This window comes from Leptinotarsa decemlineata, unplaced genomic scaffold (genome assembly GCF_025532065.1).
Source record: "Leptinotarsa decemlineata unplaced genomic scaffold, Ldec_3_MD MMD2_tig00000090_RagTag_RagTag, whole genome shotgun sequence".
In the NCBI taxonomy this organism is placed as follows: domain Eukaryota; kingdom Metazoa; phylum Arthropoda; class Insecta; order Coleoptera; family Chrysomelidae; genus Leptinotarsa; species Leptinotarsa decemlineata.
Window position 1 is genome coordinate 4,925,335 of NW_027412541.1, and position 17,939 is coordinate 4,943,273.

Below are 17,939 nucleotides of genomic sequence, written 5' to 3' on the forward strand. Positions count from 1 at the left end.
GAGAAAAAAAGAACGCCACTGACTTTGCAGCTTTTTTTTTAGATTAAGCAACTAAAAATACAACTTTTTCGTCGCTAGTGTTTTATTCATATCAAGCTCCATTTTCTTGGAAAAAAAACACTTCTAAAAACTATCCATGGACAACATGAAATAAAAACAAAAAGTAAATTATAAACAATTTCGACATTGAAGTAAATGAACAAAACGTTCACCATTTGATAAAATACACGACTGCAATCTATTTGTCATTGATCGTCTGACATGTTCAAAAATACCTGGAGTATTCCTTATGACATTGCAATTGTCAATTATTCAATTCCTCAAGTCATTTACATCTTGTACAGGAGTTTTATAAACAAGAGCCTTCAAATAACCCCATAAATGTAAATCTGGAGGATTCATATCAAGACTGCGAGCAGGCCAATTTTGAGGTCCTGCACGTCCAATCCAGCGATTAGGGTAGGTTATATCGAGATACTGATGAGCAAGAACACTAAAAGAAGCTGGAACCCCGTCGTACATAAACCACATGTTGCCTCTTACAAGTACCGGCACTACTTTCAACAAAATGGGTGAATAATCTGTTAATCTTGCTTATAGAAAAAGTAAGCTAATCATGTAGTCACCAATCATACTTACCTAAACGTTCAGCGAAAATTGTTGATGAACATGACTTTTTCTAATAACGTAGGGATTTTTATTGGCCAAAAAAATGGTCATTGTGAAACTTCACAATAGCATCTGCAACATATTACAACAACAAGTCATTACCATGTGCAAAATGTTAATTTCGCGTGAAAATCCCGAGGCAGTATTGATTGGACCCGCTATATGTGATATGGGTATAGAAGGTTTCTTTTTAGAACTGTCCATACTATTTGTAGCAAATTTCAACCAAACCGATGAAGGGAATTTAAATTTTATAAGTACCGTTTTTTTAAACTTCAACGCCCTGTATCTAGAAACGAAGCGACTCCGGATATCTGATGATAACTGAATGATATTAAGTTTCAAAAGAAATGCTTCTTCAGTTGAATTTTCATTTGTTTTTGATATCTGAAGGATAGGTTAGGTTTTGTCAGGTACAAAGTGAGTGGGTCTATTCGACCCTCCACCACATCCCGCAAGGGTTTATTGTGGCTCACATCTATTCACACTCGACCAACTCGACCAAATAAGTCCAGCTTCTTAACGAAACTTCGAAGGGTGAATAAACGCTTTGCAGTGAGCCATTCCTGGAAGATTCTGCCAGAAGTCCATAAATCTTCTTGCCATCCAAGTGTTCAATGTTTGTTTGGTAAAGCCTAAAGCTATGCCAATGACAGGTTCTGGTCCGATGAAGCTGCTTGCAGGTTACGGAGTACCTATGACTTTATTAGTACGTGTGGCAGATACCCGACGGAAAAACAGAACAACAAACTAACCCAGCATGTGCTGGGGTATCTGCCACACGTACCTACAAAGTCGTTGGGTCACATGAGAGGCAGATATAAGACGATTTCACCCAAACTTGAGTATGTCATATGCACCGGAAAATATTTATTTTTTATTCTGATTCCCACCCCGGAGTATGTATTTGTGGAGTTGTTCGCGGACTTTGTCTGCAAGTGGCGCAGTGGTACATCCTACTGAATCAACTGCAGAAAGAGTTAATGACTATATAGCTGGAATTAATTTTGTCTGTTCGGGATACTTCGATGGTTCACTCCGTATAAGACAATATAATTCGTCAATGGCAGTGAACTAATGTTAACATTTCAAAATGCAAGTACAAGTTTACAAAACGGAAAGTTACGGATTGGTCCCTAGATCAATTCATTTTGAAATTTACCCTACTGAAATTTTTATTTAAAAAAGGTATCGATAATGGAAGTTTACGGATCCCTGCTTTTACAGAACTGGAGCAAGTTGATTGTAGATACTGGGGACTTCACTTTTTTATCGGAAATAGAAACGACGTTAAATTTTTACTTATCGTGGCTTTGGTTGGCTAGTGTTCACCATTTAATTTTTAAACTATCTCGAAGAAAGAAATTTTGTTTCATCATTTTTTTTCAACTAGTAGTATAATTTTGAGATAAGGCTAATAATAAGCATAATGTGAAGATTTTCAAATAATGTTCATTGCTATACTTTATCGTTAGCAATTTTTCCTAGGTCGCCGAAATTCATTTTTTTTTTCAAAATTTAAATGAGAAGTCCCCACCATCCTTCTCACAGGGGCTGCTGTTGGTGCACTTGAAATAGATTTGATTCCTTAAACAAACGAATAATCTATAATTTCAGACTAATCTATGTTTACCATCCAATTGTCTCATACCAACGAAGTTTTTTCTGTCGATTGTATATATTATAAAAATGTTTTCAGCCGAGCTGAAAATTTTCTCAGTGCTGATAAAAATGATGATGTCGAGACAACAGTTACTAGTTCAAAATGAATATCTCTGTCGACTGCACTGTTCATACATTCGTATCATCTTTGAGAAAAAATCATTCAGGTAAATCTTTTCCTACAACTTCAAAAGCGGATTCACAAAAATTCATAAAAGGTAATATTTGATATAAAAAAATATTTGTATGACCTGTACATTAATTCCATGTACGTTTCGAAATATTCCTTTTTCTCCTGTTCACCTAAAATTGTAACATTTTCTGTGGGCTTTCTGTCCATTTTTTAATAGTAATCTTACACGTGTATATAATCCGGCAAATACTCTGATATTATTTCAAACTTTTCTTGAATATGATCATTCATGAATATGTTGTATCTTTGACTAATGGTCGATTTGATCGTTACACACTCACCGACAAAAATATTACATATTTTATTTTAAGCCTTGATGCTATGTTTATTTATATTTGTCTCAATCTTTATGCAGTTTTTATTACTAAATGGTATATGCTGAAGTATTTAATGTATATTTATTGCCAAATAATCCAGATATTGAAACTTAATAACACCCTTGTAGAAGAAGTACTGAAATAGACTAGTTTTGGTAATTATATCTAATCAGAACAAGGAACAATGACGACAAAATGAAAGTTCTTTGAGGCAACATAATGACAGTTCAGTACTTAGTGTTTCCTCCCCTAGCTCTAACGATAGCCTGCATCCTCCTGGGCATACTCCGCAAAAGGTCTTTGATGGTTTTTTGTGGAATTCGATTCCATTCTTCCTGTTCAACAGTAAGAAGCTGAATTTTGTGGTCGTATATGTCTTTTTAGGATGTCTCAAATATTTTTTATGGGATATGGGTCAGGACTGTTTGGTGGCCACTCCACTGCTTCAAGTCCAACAACTTCAAGATACTGGGTGACTGTTCTTGCAGCACGTGCACGAGCATTGTCATGCATGAGCACAAAATTGTCGTAACCAATGAAGCCGCCGTAAGGTAAAACATGTAAACAAGCTCGGTACGACTGTCCCAGCTAATGCCATTTCACAACACAATGGAACCACCACCAAAGCTGACGTTATGTACAAGATTACATTCTGTAAAAAGTTCTCCAGATCTTCTGAATTGTCGACCACCACTATCTGGTTTCTATAATTGTATTCTTGTATCATCTGTGAAAAGAATTTATCCCCACTGATGTTCGTTCCAGTTGACATGGGCTATGGTAAATTGTAACCGTCTAGACTTGTGACGTGGAAGAAACCTAGGAACTCTGGCAGGGCGTTTTGGATTTAAACCAACTTCTTTGAGCCTTCTTATTACTGTTTTGACACTTACTTGTGCTCAGTAAGAGCGTGTGATTTCGCAAATATTGAATTTTCAAATATTGGTCATCTCTTGGCGTTGAATATCTCTTATGTCCTTGACCAGGCCGCCTTTTGTACTCCCCAGTCTCATTGTATCGCTTCACAATTCGAGAAAAAGTCAATTGATGGATATGCAATCTCCGTGCAATATGTTCTTGTCTGCATCTCTCATTGACTAAAGTAACAATTTCAACACCTACTAATTCGCTCAAATGCGGCATCTCACTAAGAAAACTACAGAATCAAGACATATAGTACTCGAAATGTCATTCTGAGAATAATAAAACATTGTTTGGAGGTGATTGACAATGTTTCGTGGTGCATTTCATCAGTTCGGACTTTCATTGTCTAATCTACTATATAAAAATGGATGTTTGTTGTGGTTGTTTGGTAAGTGATAAACTACATCGCCCAACCGATCGTGATCAAACTTGACATGTATAAATAATTTTTCATAGAGAAGGTTTTTAGGCTATCAATATTTTTGTAACTCACCACGAGATGGCGCTGTAGAACAATTTTTTTTTAAGCAATGTTTTATAACGCTGCGCACGCCTAAGTTCGTTGATTCTGATTCTGTCAAAACATTGAAACAGCAGCGATGCAGCAACATAGTACTAGTCTACTATATAAAAATGGATGTTTGTTGGTCGGTCGGTTGGTTGGTTGGTTGGTTGGTAAGTGATAAACTTCTACGTCGCTCAACCGATCGTGATTAAACTTGACACGTATAAGTAATTTTTCATAGAGAAGGTTTTTAGGCTATCAGTTTTTTCTGTAACTCGCCACAAGCTGGCACTGTAGATCAATTTTTGAAAGCACTGTTCTATAACGCTGCGCACGCCTAAGTTCGTTGATTCTGATTCTGTCAAAACATTGGAACATCAGCGATACAACAACATAGTACTAGTATGATATAAATTGATTTGAAATCCCTGAAAGAATCTGTAAAAAATTAAAAAGATTAGCTGAAAGAATAACCATTTTTATTAAACCAAAAACTGAAATTACAAAGAAATAACATACAAGCAGCAACCCAAAAAAAAACAAAAAAATTGAACTATTCACACGAGCTGAAAATTAAAAAATTATTATTAACAAGAAATGAAAATTAAAAATCAAAAGATTCCAAACCAAGTTACTTCACCACGTTTCGATTGTTAGTATCCACACTCGTCTTCAGGTGATATCACCCGGTAGTTATCACCCGAAGACGATTGTGGTTACTAACAATCGAAACGTCGTGAAGTAACTTGGTTTGGAATCTTTCAATTTTTAATTTTCATTTCTTGTTGATAATCATTTTTTAAATTTTTTAAATTTTCAGCTCATGTTAATATCTAGTTCAATATTGTCTTGGTTGCTGCTTGTATGTTATTTCCTTGTAATTTAAGTTTTTTGTTTAATGAAAATTGTTATTTCTTCAGCTCATCTTTTTAATTTTTTACAGATTCTTTCAGGGATTTCAAATCAATTTATATTATATTAGACAATGGAAGTCCGAACTGATGAAATGCAGTAGACATCAATAGTAGCAAAGGAACAATATTCAAAGTTTGTAATTTGTACCATTATTTTACTTATTCAGCTATGCAACTATGTCAAAGCATTATCTATACTGAATGGAAATTTACGTAAAATACTTTGGCCTCTGAATATTTATCAATAAAAATTAATAAAGTGTTAAGGGAAAAGAAATTAACATAAAAAAAATCTTGAAATAGAATATGCAATATTTTTGTCCGAGAGTGTATTTATTATCTTGTTTTAAAGCGTATAAGAAGATAGCAACTCCTATGTTCCAGTCTACTAGAAATCCATATTGTCTCCTTTATTATACGTTCCGTATCATCATTCAAATTGATTTTTTAAGCTATAAGAGATGACAACATTCTTAATGCTATCTTGTTATTTTCAGGAAGAACTAGTGAATTTGAAGACAATTCCAAATTCTTTGGCTGTATTTTGTCTGGCAACTTATGGCGAAGGAGATCCAACAGATAATGCCATGGAGTTTTATGAGTGGCTACAAAATGGTGAAGCGGACCTTACTGGTTTGAATTATGCAGTAAGTTGAACTTTTTTCTGAATACAATGATAAATTGATTTCGAATAATTAGAAGTAGAAGTAATAAAAAAATCAATAAGTGTATCCGACAAAGAAATAGGATACCAAAAGTGAAATTACAATATATATATTTAAGGTCATGTAACTAATGTACAATAATGTCCAAGATATTCAGTTCACTAAATCGTACTGATAGCAGGGGAGCCCATTGAGACATATTAGGTTGCAAAGCTTAGAAGATAAGAAGAAGAAAATGTTATATGATATATACCTTTTCATCGGTGGGAGAAGCGGCTATAGATTTTTAAATATGTAAAAAAATACTGTTGCATGGACATACTCGAGCATGTCAGATATTGATAACATCAATGTCCTACGTATTTTTAATAATGTTGGTATATTAATCTGATCGTTTGCATGATGTGGGTGGTTGTACGTAAGGGTTAAAAGTGAAAAGAAAAAAAATTTAATCGAGCGCGTCAGATTTTCTAAGGGTGTGTTAAGTGCAACAAAAAAAGCTCTCATTCAATAATCTGACGATTTGGTTCTGACCAAACTCGCTGCCATCATTAAAATGCGCCATTTTGAAATACTCAAGCGTGTCAGATTAGGATATATATGGGTTATCTTTATGTTTTAGACGTGCTGTCTCATAATCTGACGATTATCTAGAGGGATTCGCTTAATCTGACAAAAACAATATTTTTTAATTTTTTTTTCAATTCATTGAACTTAATTAATTGAAAAGCTCAGGAAATATGTTTTTTAAGTAGAATACTTGTATTTATAAGAAAATAATTTAAAAAGAATGCTCAAAAAAATTAATTTTTTTTATAATCAATCGATTAATTAATGAAGAAGAGAGAAATGAAACTTTCTATGTTTTTTACCACTTTTATTTGTAACTAACGTTACTGCAGTTTCGTCCTATAATTTTCAAACTTATATATTGTATAAGTTTGAAAATGTCCTTATATATTGTATAAGTTTGAAAATGTCCTAATACAGTGTGTCTCATTTCTCATGGAAACACCCGCGTATCTTTCGTAATATTCGAGGTAGAACGATGAAATTTACGGTAAAACATATTAGGGGGCAAAATAGGCTCAAAATTCCTTCAGGATCGTGATCAGGACTACCAACTTACTACGAAAACACTTTTTTCCTGAAAAAATGTCAGTCCTGAAAAATCCGAATTTGTCTCATTTCTTATGGAAACACCCCCGTATCTTCCGTAATATTCGAGGTGGAACAATGAAACTCTCAGGAATTATGGAAATGCTCAAAATGCACCTACCACCTGAATGGGGTTGGCCAAAGTGATATACACTGTGCGCCACTCGCGATGGAACACTCCATTTTTACTGAAATTTTTTCAGGAAAAAAGTGGTGTTTTCGTAGTAAGTTGGTAGTCCTGATCACGAATCTGAAGAAATTTTGAGCTTATTTTGCCCCCTGATATGTTTTACCGTAAAATGGGGTGTTCCATCGCGAGTGGCGGACAGTGTATATCACTTTGGCTAACCCCATTCAGGTGGTAGGTGCATTTTGAGCATTTCCATCAGTACTGAGAGTTTCATCGTTCTACCTCGAATATTACGAAAGATACGGGGGTGTTTCCATGAGAAGTGAGACACACTGTATATTGTAAAAGTTTGAAAATGTCCTTATAGGACGAAACTACAGTAACGTTAGTTACAAATAAAAGTGGTAAAAAACATAGAAAGTTTAATTTCACTTTTCTTCATTATGATTTCCTACCACGGCTACATCCATCAATTAATTGATTAATTAATCATCTTCATCACGAACGAGTCATGGCAACAGAATTCAGAGTGGGGACGGTGTGAGAGAGTAATAGATAGAGGAAAAGTGAATAGAGAATAGAGGAATAGAAACTTGGAGAGGGAAATATAGGTATCACACAGCTGCACGCATTAAACTTTATCGACGAATTTTTGATATTTCGGCTTTCGGAAATCGTCAGATTATATATTTTTTGTTATCCTTGAATCATTTCCTTCAAAATAAAAAAAAATAGCTACGCTTGAGAATGTCGAAATGACGTTATTTTTTTACAACTTTGCTGCCCTCCCCTTTCTTTAGGTCACTCTCAAATTGTCAGATTAATGGAATATACACTTTTCAGCATGTAATTAACTCACCCTACCTCAATCCGACGCGCTCGAGAATTTCTGATGATCAATTTTTTTTACTAATCTGATCCTTTATCCTTCACAGGCGGCCTTATATATGGGGCTCATATTCGGTGGAGGTACTTAACCGTGTACAAGATATCCCCCTGTATATTAATCTGCCGCGCTTTAGTAAATCCTGAAATACCCGCTTGGGCTCCCCTATTATGAGAACATTCGAAGATCGTGTGAAGAAAAGATTCGAATAACAATTGTTTTTTTACGTCATTTTTGAAGGAGTTCAAGTTGTTAATTTTTTCAATGGAAATCACGAGTTTGCTATATAACAAAGGATTCCAATCTTTTTTGGTTTGGGCTAATTTTTTTTTTCCCGGCGCTCTTAATGCATCAGATTTTTATTGTAAACTAGCGGACCCGGCGAACGTCGTTCCGCCTAACAATGAATAAGCAGATTTAGGATTTTGAAATTGATACAAAATTATTAAGTGTAATAAAATAAATAGTATTAGTATATTCTAAAATAAATGGAAATTGGTAGTAAGAGTGCACTCTTCAGTAAAGCACCCTGTGATATACATGTGAGCTGTCCGTTGCGTTTTATTATAACATGTCACTTTTATCACTGATGTTTTGCCTCTATTATTATCATTTTTATTAATAAAATATCAACATTTCAATACTTATATCCAATTCCCAATGAAGACATATCCAAAAACACAAAAATCATAAAAATTGGTCCGGCCGTTCTCCAGTTCTTTCATTATTATTATAATCATCATTATTATTTTCTTATTGATAAAATACCATATTTCAATATCCATTATCCTATTCCCGAAGAAGAGAAATCCAAAACCACAAAAATCATAAAAGTTGGTCCAGTCGTTCTTGAGTTCTTTTATTATTATTATTTTCATTGATGAAATATTACTTTTAAATACTTATTATTTCATTACCCACAATTTCTTGTATGACGATGGAGAAGTAGAAAACCAAACCCTTTTTTCTCAACGTTATTCTTATAATCAAGTTTACCATCTAGTTGTGTGTGTCCAGTTTAATGTCTAGTTGTGTATGAGGTTGTCAATGAATCTGAATTATTCAGGTCATTATATTTAGTATTCTTGTTGAATGATTCAACAGAAACTGCTTGTCATATTTGATTTCATTAAAAATGATATAGAGAGTTCATAATTCAGAAAATATATCCATAACAGAACGTTTTTATTGAACGAAAGTAATTTTTTGTGGAGGAAAATCAGTTTTTTATCGACCTTTTTTGGGTATTTTTAACTTCCACAATCTGAATAATATGAAAATTATAATGGAGAACTTTATACAAGTATAGAAAGGGTAAACTTTTTAGTTTACCCCGATAAGTTATTGCGTAAAATTGAAGTATTTTTTACAAAGAAAACTGTTCTATTTATTAGTATCTTGTCGTATTTAACAATTTTGCCTATCAACAATTGCTAAGAAATAATACAATACTTATCTTAACGTTTCGTCTTCAGAAACGGACAAAAAATTCAAAGATATTTACAGTTATATCTTTGCTGATTATTTATTTCTGAATTTTTTCGACAGATTGATGTCAATGGAGTTTTGAAATGTGAAATCATGTCAATGTTGTTGATTGACAACTGAAACATTCGATGTAATACAAGGTACTCTCCGATATCAGTCTGTTGACATTTCGCCACTATCCAAATTTTTCTTCAAGAAGGGTAGCCAAGTACGATCTATTTCAAAGATGCTGTTCGAAATACAATCCTCTCCAGATATGAGAATTGAGAATATACGCTGATTCTTTTAGCTTACGTCTCTTAGAGTGGAGCTCATTGGTAATCATTCTTGTCTTGTTCAATTCAACTCGATGTTCACTGTCTGATTTTAAAATGTGTTCTGAGACGGTCTGATGGTGAACATCGAGTTGAATGGACCAAGACAAGAATGATTACCCATGAGCCTCATTTTAAGAAACGTAAACTAAAAGTGTATATTCTCATATCTGGAGATGATTGATTTTATTTCGAATAGCTCCTTAGAAATAGATCGTACTTGCATACCCATCTTGAAGGAAAATTTGGAGTGTGGCAAAATGGCAACAGACTGATATCGGAGCATCTTGCATTACATCGAATGTTTCAGTTGTTACTCAACAACACTGACATTATTTCACATTTCAAAACTCCTTTGACATCTGTCGAAGAAGTTGAGAAATAAATAATCAGCAAAGGAATAACTGCAAATACCTGCATTTGAATTTTTTGTCCATTTCTGAAGACGCAGGCAGATTTTGGCCTCCGAAACGTTAAAATAAGTATTGTATTATTTCTTAGCAATTTTTTTGATAGGCAAAATTGTTAAATGCGACAAGGTACTGATAAATAGAACATTTTTCTTTGTGAAAAATACTTTGATTTTACATAGTTTCTTATCGGGGTAAACTAAAAAGTTTGCCCTTTCTACACTTGTATAGAGATCTCCAATATAATTTTCATATTTTTCAAATTATGGAAGGTAAAAATACCCAAAAAGGTCGACAAAAGAATGTTTTTATTGATCATCGATTTATTGATGTTTTTTTCTTGAATATGGGAAAAACTTTGGGTTAAGTGGAACTTACGGTGTGCATATGTACATTAGGTTTATATTACTCTCTAATAAAACATCAACTAAGAAAATTGTATTGTAATTTTCAGTTAATTTACATTTGAGTTATTCGAACATTCCATTATCTTTTTATTATGTCAATTTAGACTTTATTTTTGTGTACCATCTTCAGATAATTTCTTCTCAACAGTTTTATGTAAGATATAATTGGAAATAAATTGGTATACCAATGGTCAACCCTATTCAATGAAAAACCAACAACTGTTTTCTATTTAGAAAACAGTGTTTTTAGGTGTATTTTCTAAATTTTAAGTCTGTTTACACTGTCCATTGTTTACACTGGTCCAACTAACTGAATGCCTAACGATTGATTCGTGTGCTTAACGATGGATTAGGAGGTCTCAAAAGTGAATCTAGAAGGAGATTTTATGAAATAAGTGCATTGACAGCACATGTATCAGACAAGAATTATCGTATGAATTTTGAAAACGGTAGTGTGTGATGCACTATGTGGTTATTGAACTCATAAAGTTATATTTTATCTATTTCTAGTTATTAGATACTGTGTTATGAATTTGTTTCCAGTTAGTAGACTGCCTTCAATTTTGGTAAAGATATACCATACCGTTACAGTCACTTGTATGAGAATTTACATTTTAATGCTTGTGTTTAAAACATTTTAACTATTCCGTGCACCATCAGTTAAAATTTAGTGCAAGGCAACAAGTCTTTGACCGTCATCATATCCAAGAACTATATTCGTTCTGCAGGTTTTTAGTCTTACTGTGATGAGGAAGACCCGAAACGAAAAAACGGGCTTTAACTCAGGCCGTTAAAATACGCAGTAGTCCCACGTTTTGGTAACAAATCACAGAGCGTATGATCGAATCGTAGCGGGGAATTTTTGGATGCGCCGTGAACTGCCTCGATAATCGGCAACATTGTCATGCCTGAAATGTTTCATGGAATTTACCGCTATTTTGGCCTATCAGACTGACGACCTTTCACTTGTGGAATCATGATAAAGATAAGTTCTGTTGTGGCTGATATTATCACTTCGCCAGAAATATTTCAAGTTTCGATTTATTTCATATTGTATTCGTATTTCAGAAGATATGAAAATAATGTTTAGAGAAATGGGAGTTTTAAAAGAAAACAATGAAGATTTTATCAATAGGATAAAGTTTGCAGAGATGGCAGAGATGGTTTGCAGGGATGGCAAATAACGATTTCAGCATTCCTTAGTTTGTGGCCAATTTCAATAAGTTGAAAATGTAATATTTTGTACTTATATTTTCAAATGTATTCTAATTTTCTAAGAAGTATTTTAATGATGAATCTGTTCGAATCTGTATTTCCTTTAATCAGCTGTCGCCCCCATACGAACGACAACTCTTAGAAGTTGAGAAACTTGTGCCAGCTAAGGACTAACGAGGTCTTACCTTTTAACGTGTGATTCCTAACACGGTTGCAGAATCACCCCAGCTTCAACCAGATAAATTCTCTCGAGAAGAATATCTGGTCGAGGAAGGAATCGAACCCACGGCCTTCCGATCGTGAGTCGGTCGCACTACCACCGCGGCCAATTCCACAATGAATGGTATGATATATCGTTATCATCAAAATTTTGATTATTTTATTCATACGGCACCAAGCTTAGATATCTTTTGGGAAATCGTTTGGAAACGATAGTTATTGCCGACTGATGTTTCATCCATTTCTAGTTCCCATGCAGGTTGTTATGGCAAACACCTGTCTGATCAACTACTTCCCTTTCTAGTGCCATGACGGGTATTGAATGAAAAAAAAATCTTGTAAAGTGTTCCTCATGTAACAGGAATTAAGTTACAAGGGCATCCTAGCTAAAACCAACTAGCAGAATTTTGTTTGGATACGGGCAGGGTGACCACCTGCAGCACAAATCTGGCATCTATTTGTGCAATGTTCTTCAAGGAGAACACTTTTGCAGTGGTACTTGTGAAAAAGCAATAAGTATTATTTTTTATTCAGTTGCAAATCACCACCTGCGTTTCAATGTTGTTGCATTTAAAGAGGACCGGATGTGTTGGACAAGCAAATCGTTAGAAATGCTCTCCGAACTTTGTTCAATTCTATACGTTTTATATTATTTATAAAGTATGCAGAAATACTGCATTTTATCCAGTTCTGAGCCCTGTTTGGAGTTGCAAGTCCCTTCAGCTCCTCGATAACTGATTTTCAAATCGATTGCAAAATTTGAACCAAACAGACAAGGAGCGAGTAAAAACGTGAAACAATTTAAATAAGAAATTCAAAGCGTTTCATAATATTCTACGTTACTACAAAATACCCATTTATTTTTCATGAAATTTGTTTAACTGTTGAGCAGTTTGAATACTTTATTTTGAAGTAAAATTGACAGATGAAACTTTCAAGATGGCCATTGGGAGCCACCTGGAAAAATATTAAATGGAAAGGGGGTCTTGTAACACATCTTTTTGAAGCTCCTGACAAATGCTTCACAACCCTAAAATATAATGTCAATATCTTCAACGATTACAAAATGGCGGAACTTTCAATAAACTCCTGAATACATCAACATTTAACTTCATTATATGAGGTAATGAGCTTGAGGTCAGTTCAGAAGATGCTCGAAATGGTTGCCTTGAACTTCTTGACATTTGAACAGCATATCCGATATTTCACGCCGAACATTTTTGAACACAGTAACGTTCAAAAATGTTTATTATTCTCTGCCGTATATCAAAAATTGAAGCAGGTTCAGTTTCGTACACCTTTTGCCTCAAATAGCTCTATGAAAAAGTCCAAAGGCGTCAAGTCTGGCGAGCGGGCTGGCCATTCTGTAGGACCTCGACTGCCAATCCAACGACCAGGAAAAGTAGTATCCAAATAGTTTCTTACTTGTTTGGAGTAATGGGGTGGTGCTCCATCTTGTTGGAATACAATATCCCTATCGAATTCATTGGGATTCGCTTCGACGATTTCAGTGATGAGAGGGTCAACGGTAGTTTCCAGCATATTCAAATACAGTTCCCCTGTTGAATTTTGATCAATAAATAGATATTCTACAATATGGTTTCCCAATATTCCTGCCCAAACGTTAATTTTTTCTGGGTGTTGGATATGTGTTTCCCGGAAAACGTGAGGGTTGGTGTCACTTCAAAAACGGCAATTTTATCTGTGAACATTGCCGTTTAAAAAAATGTACATTCGTTACTAAAACAAATATTGTGGAGATAGATATGATGCCTTGCAATGCTTTCCGTCATGATTTCGCAGAATTCTGTTCTTCGATCAGGGTCATCTTCATTAATTTCATTATACCGAATATTATTCACTTGTTGAGCAGTGTATGATATGTCAAACGCTGACAAATCCACTTGTGGCGGGCAATTATGGATGCGCAATAGTCCAAAAAAATATTAAACTGAGACACAAACATCAAAGGTTCCGATAAGAGTTTTACTACTGGTTTTAGCTAATACTGAGCTCAGACTACTTTCATATGTTGAATCAGGTATTAGATGTCACTACTCTCATCCCTTGAGAATTAGTCTATATCACCATAACATGAAATTCAGCCCTATTTGTATACGTTGTTATTTATTCACGTGTTGAGGAAAAAAGGTCGATTAAATAATTATTATCAGAGAATGTGTTCTCTATCTACTTCGAATGAGAGGCATATTTAATTATCTAGAGTACAACGCGAATACTGAAATCAAATGTTTTTTCATTAAATTTTAAATAAATTGTGAAACGCTGTGGGATATACCAAAATGTCAATAAATACACAATAAACTAAATGTTAAGAATTTCACTTGGTATTCCAGTTCAACATTTTTTTTTCTGATTGATTCGGCCGTTACTTGATGAAGATCCATAGTAGTTTTTGAAATCTTTTTTTTTAATTGAATTCAAACTCAAAAAGTTTTCTGATTGAAGGTGAGTGAAAAATGTATAAAAGTCAAGAAAAACTGTTGAATGAATATGTTGAATCTATTTTTCCGTTAACCAGCTATTGCCCCCTGCGAACGGGATTCCTTATAAGTTGAAATCTGTGTGAAGTAAGGATTGGATTAACAGGACCTAAGCTTTCAAAAAGCGAATCTTTCCGGGTTAAGTGCCCTGAGTTGAAATCTTCTCCACATCGTGAATATGTGCAGAACATCCCACCTCGTCAGAAAGTAAAATCACCTGCTTTTACTTTCTGATCTGTTGAACTGTTTTATCATGAGTTTTCTAACTGCATTATTACATGGTGTCCCCAAAAACTAACCGGAGACGAGTGTCTTCAGTCGCGAGCAAGTGTTGGTTCTCAGTGAATCTGAAAATGAGATCAATTTGAAGTCTGGTTAAGAAATTTTTATACTTACCGGAGCCGCCTGACAGCGACTCTCGGGGGTGGTCTTTGATTCTGCTTCGTTGGCCTCCTGTGTTTGTCCCTCTCTCGGAATCTTTGGTCATCCCTGTTCAGTGCGTTATGTAGGTCGCTTAGCGCTGGATTGTCGTGCGCTAGAATTTTGTCAAACGTGTCCTCTGTGTGTGTCCTCATGTATGTGTCTACGTAGTTTATGTTTAAGTCTAGATCCCGGAATATGTACCTATTCGGTACATCTCTTAGAGCGTTTACAGCGACAACCAGCATACAGAAGGTGCTGTTTGTTCGATTTCAAGGGAAATAGTCATAAAAAAGAATGTCGTCGGTCCATCCCATTTATCAAAAGAGGGCAAATCTGCGAGAGTTTCATCATCTATTCAACCATCTGAAAGAAGACGAGGAGAAATTTTTCCAGTATTTCCGATCGAAGAGCTTGGAATCCTTTCCGGCGGCGGACGCTTTTGGCTATGCCGTGCCGGGCTGGTGGGCGGTTGTCCATTCATGTTCATTGTTCCAATCCTATCCGTATTCTGACGGGACGGGCCGTGTGCTGGACAAGTGGGCAATAAGCTTAAAGCGAAGCGAATGCTAGCACGAGTTGGATGTTACACAGGGAAAATCGATTGTCTACCTGCAGGGCTTGAACCGTCTTTGCCACAGAGCGATCGATTGATTGAGTAAAACAAAACACTCACGCCAACCCAACCATCTAGCGACCCACAACTCCTAAACCTTCTCAAATGATTTTGACAATATTCACACGGAAACTGTGGAGGTGTGCAATTGAGGATATTTAAAAAAGAATATTTTGAAAATAGAGAGCATTAAAAAAAACCTGGCCTCTAGTTAGTCGCCAAGTTATTACGAAAAGGGATTTTCGTGGGTGGTCAGGAAAAATCCGACTCTAATATGGAACTTTTACTGATTCTGAGTGGAATGAATGGACAATACAGGGCACAATAATGGATGGTCAATCACAAATATACAGCTGAAATAAGATGTGATTGATTCTCACAATAGAACACTGTTGGCTTTACCATTGCCTACTTAACAGGCAGGTGTCGCCACAATACAAGTATTATTTAACCTTTCAGGCCCCAGGCCAATTATATTGAACTGAATAACGCGTGGATAACAATAAAACCACTGACTTCTACTTAACCTCTCTTTTCCAACGCAATTCAATAAAATAGTTTCTGATATAAAAACGGTGGCGGTTTTTTTGTACATTCCGATAGGTGCGAGGTTTTTAGACATACCTACAGAGGATCGTTGTGGCAAGCAACCCATCATACAAATATATAAAGGATGCATAAAAAATGTATGTTTACGGAGTGAAGGTAAAATAACTCAAAGGAAAATTGCTACAATGAATTAATTTCACTAACAAAACATTAATTCATTCGGCTATTGAAACAATATTTTCTTGACAAAATTCTTTGAACAAACACCGTTATTATAAGTTTCTAAAATGAAATGATTTACGTCTGCTGAACTTAGTAAAACAAATCCACGTCTAAGTTGAATCAAAGGTTAGTCAACGTGAATAGAAACCAACATTCAGATAACGATGTGGCATCGTATCAATAATTTTATTATTACGATGTAAAAAAAATTTCAATACACTTCATGTATTCGGATCATTTAGTGAACGACTGTTTAATTTTCGATATTCAAGGTTAATTTTCATTGTCTTTTTTGTATCATCGTATGAAACCAAGGACGCCAAATTCAAACTCACAACACAATTTCATCATATTGCCGAGGAAAGTTATTCGTGTTGAATTTTAATGATTGACATAATTCAATTACGTGATTTCGATTGAAATGTATCTGATAAGATTGGGTAATGACCATTCTATTCAGCTGATGTTTTTGTTATGAGTTTGGCTCTTTCTGATAAAACATGCTATATTTTGTAATGGTTACATACATCACTACGATTTTCGCAAGTAGCAGAGCAAAAATTCCACCTGTGATTGGCTCACTTAATGGCGTTCATTCACTCTTCGAAGCTTGAAACCAAAGAGTTGTTGGACTACAGCAGGTATGAACTACAATGTCTGACATGTGTTCTTACAGGTCACTGTCGTTGGAATCATCATATGCAGAGACTCGGACTGTCGGAAGACACTGCGTGTCGCCTCTGTTTTGGAAAATGATGAAACAGCAGAGCATGTACTTTGTGCCTGCCCCGCTGCGGACCGAATCAGGTTTTCAGAGTTTGGTAAACCACACTTCTATAGTCTATCCATTCGCAATTGGAACGGCAATAAAAATAAGAGCACTACGAGGGGTGTTCATAATCACTGCCCGGCAAATGGGAAATGTACATATTACCAGTGCTTTTATGTTCAAAGCGTCCCTGGTACAGTCATAAACATTTCTGGCCTGTGGCCCCTAGTCGCCCAGATAGTTAGTTCGACTGGCTGAATACTAAGTATTTGGCCGTTTCACAATATTTCTTTATCAGTGCCGTGTGTTCGTGGGGCTAGGTGAGGTAGTGAGTGGTTTTGCAAACCGATTTTTTAAAACTTTCTAGAGATCAATTACCCTAACAACAAACTGATATTTTTGATATATACCTAAAGTTTTTTGGTCCGATGTGGACTTTGTTTGTTAAATGATGATTATCCTAATTGATTCTTCGGTAATTAACTAGTGGAACCACTACCTGCGAATTAATTTGTCAACTAGTGGTTCAACTAGTGGTTCCACTAGTTAATTACCGAAAAATCAATTAGGATATCATCATTTAACAAATTCCACATCGGACCAAAAAACTTTAGGTATATTAATAGCCAACCCTTGTCTTTAGATTCAGTATTAATTTGCTTCTCCTGAAGATGCTAACCTTTTTAGCGAAACGTGCGTCGAATGCAAAAATATCAGTTTGGTGTTAAGGTAATTGATCTCAAGAAAAAGTTTTCAACTTTTACACCAAAGGTTCCAATCTCA

General features: G+C 35.1%; 1 protein-coding gene across 2 annotated transcripts in view; it reads left to right on the forward strand.

Moving 5' to 3' along the window:
* The window catches only part of Cpr (Cytochrome P450 reductase), a 156,013-nt gene that overhangs the window by 112,191 nt on the left and 25,883 nt on the right, over positions 1-17,939 (forward strand). For both annotated transcript variants that reach the window (XM_074172391.1, XM_023160362.2), the window contains exon 4: positions 5,682-5,831. In XM_074172391.1, the coding sequence (XP_074028492.1) occupies positions 5,682-5,831 (150 nt within the window). The remainder of the gene's footprint in view (positions 1-5,681; positions 5,832-17,939) is intronic.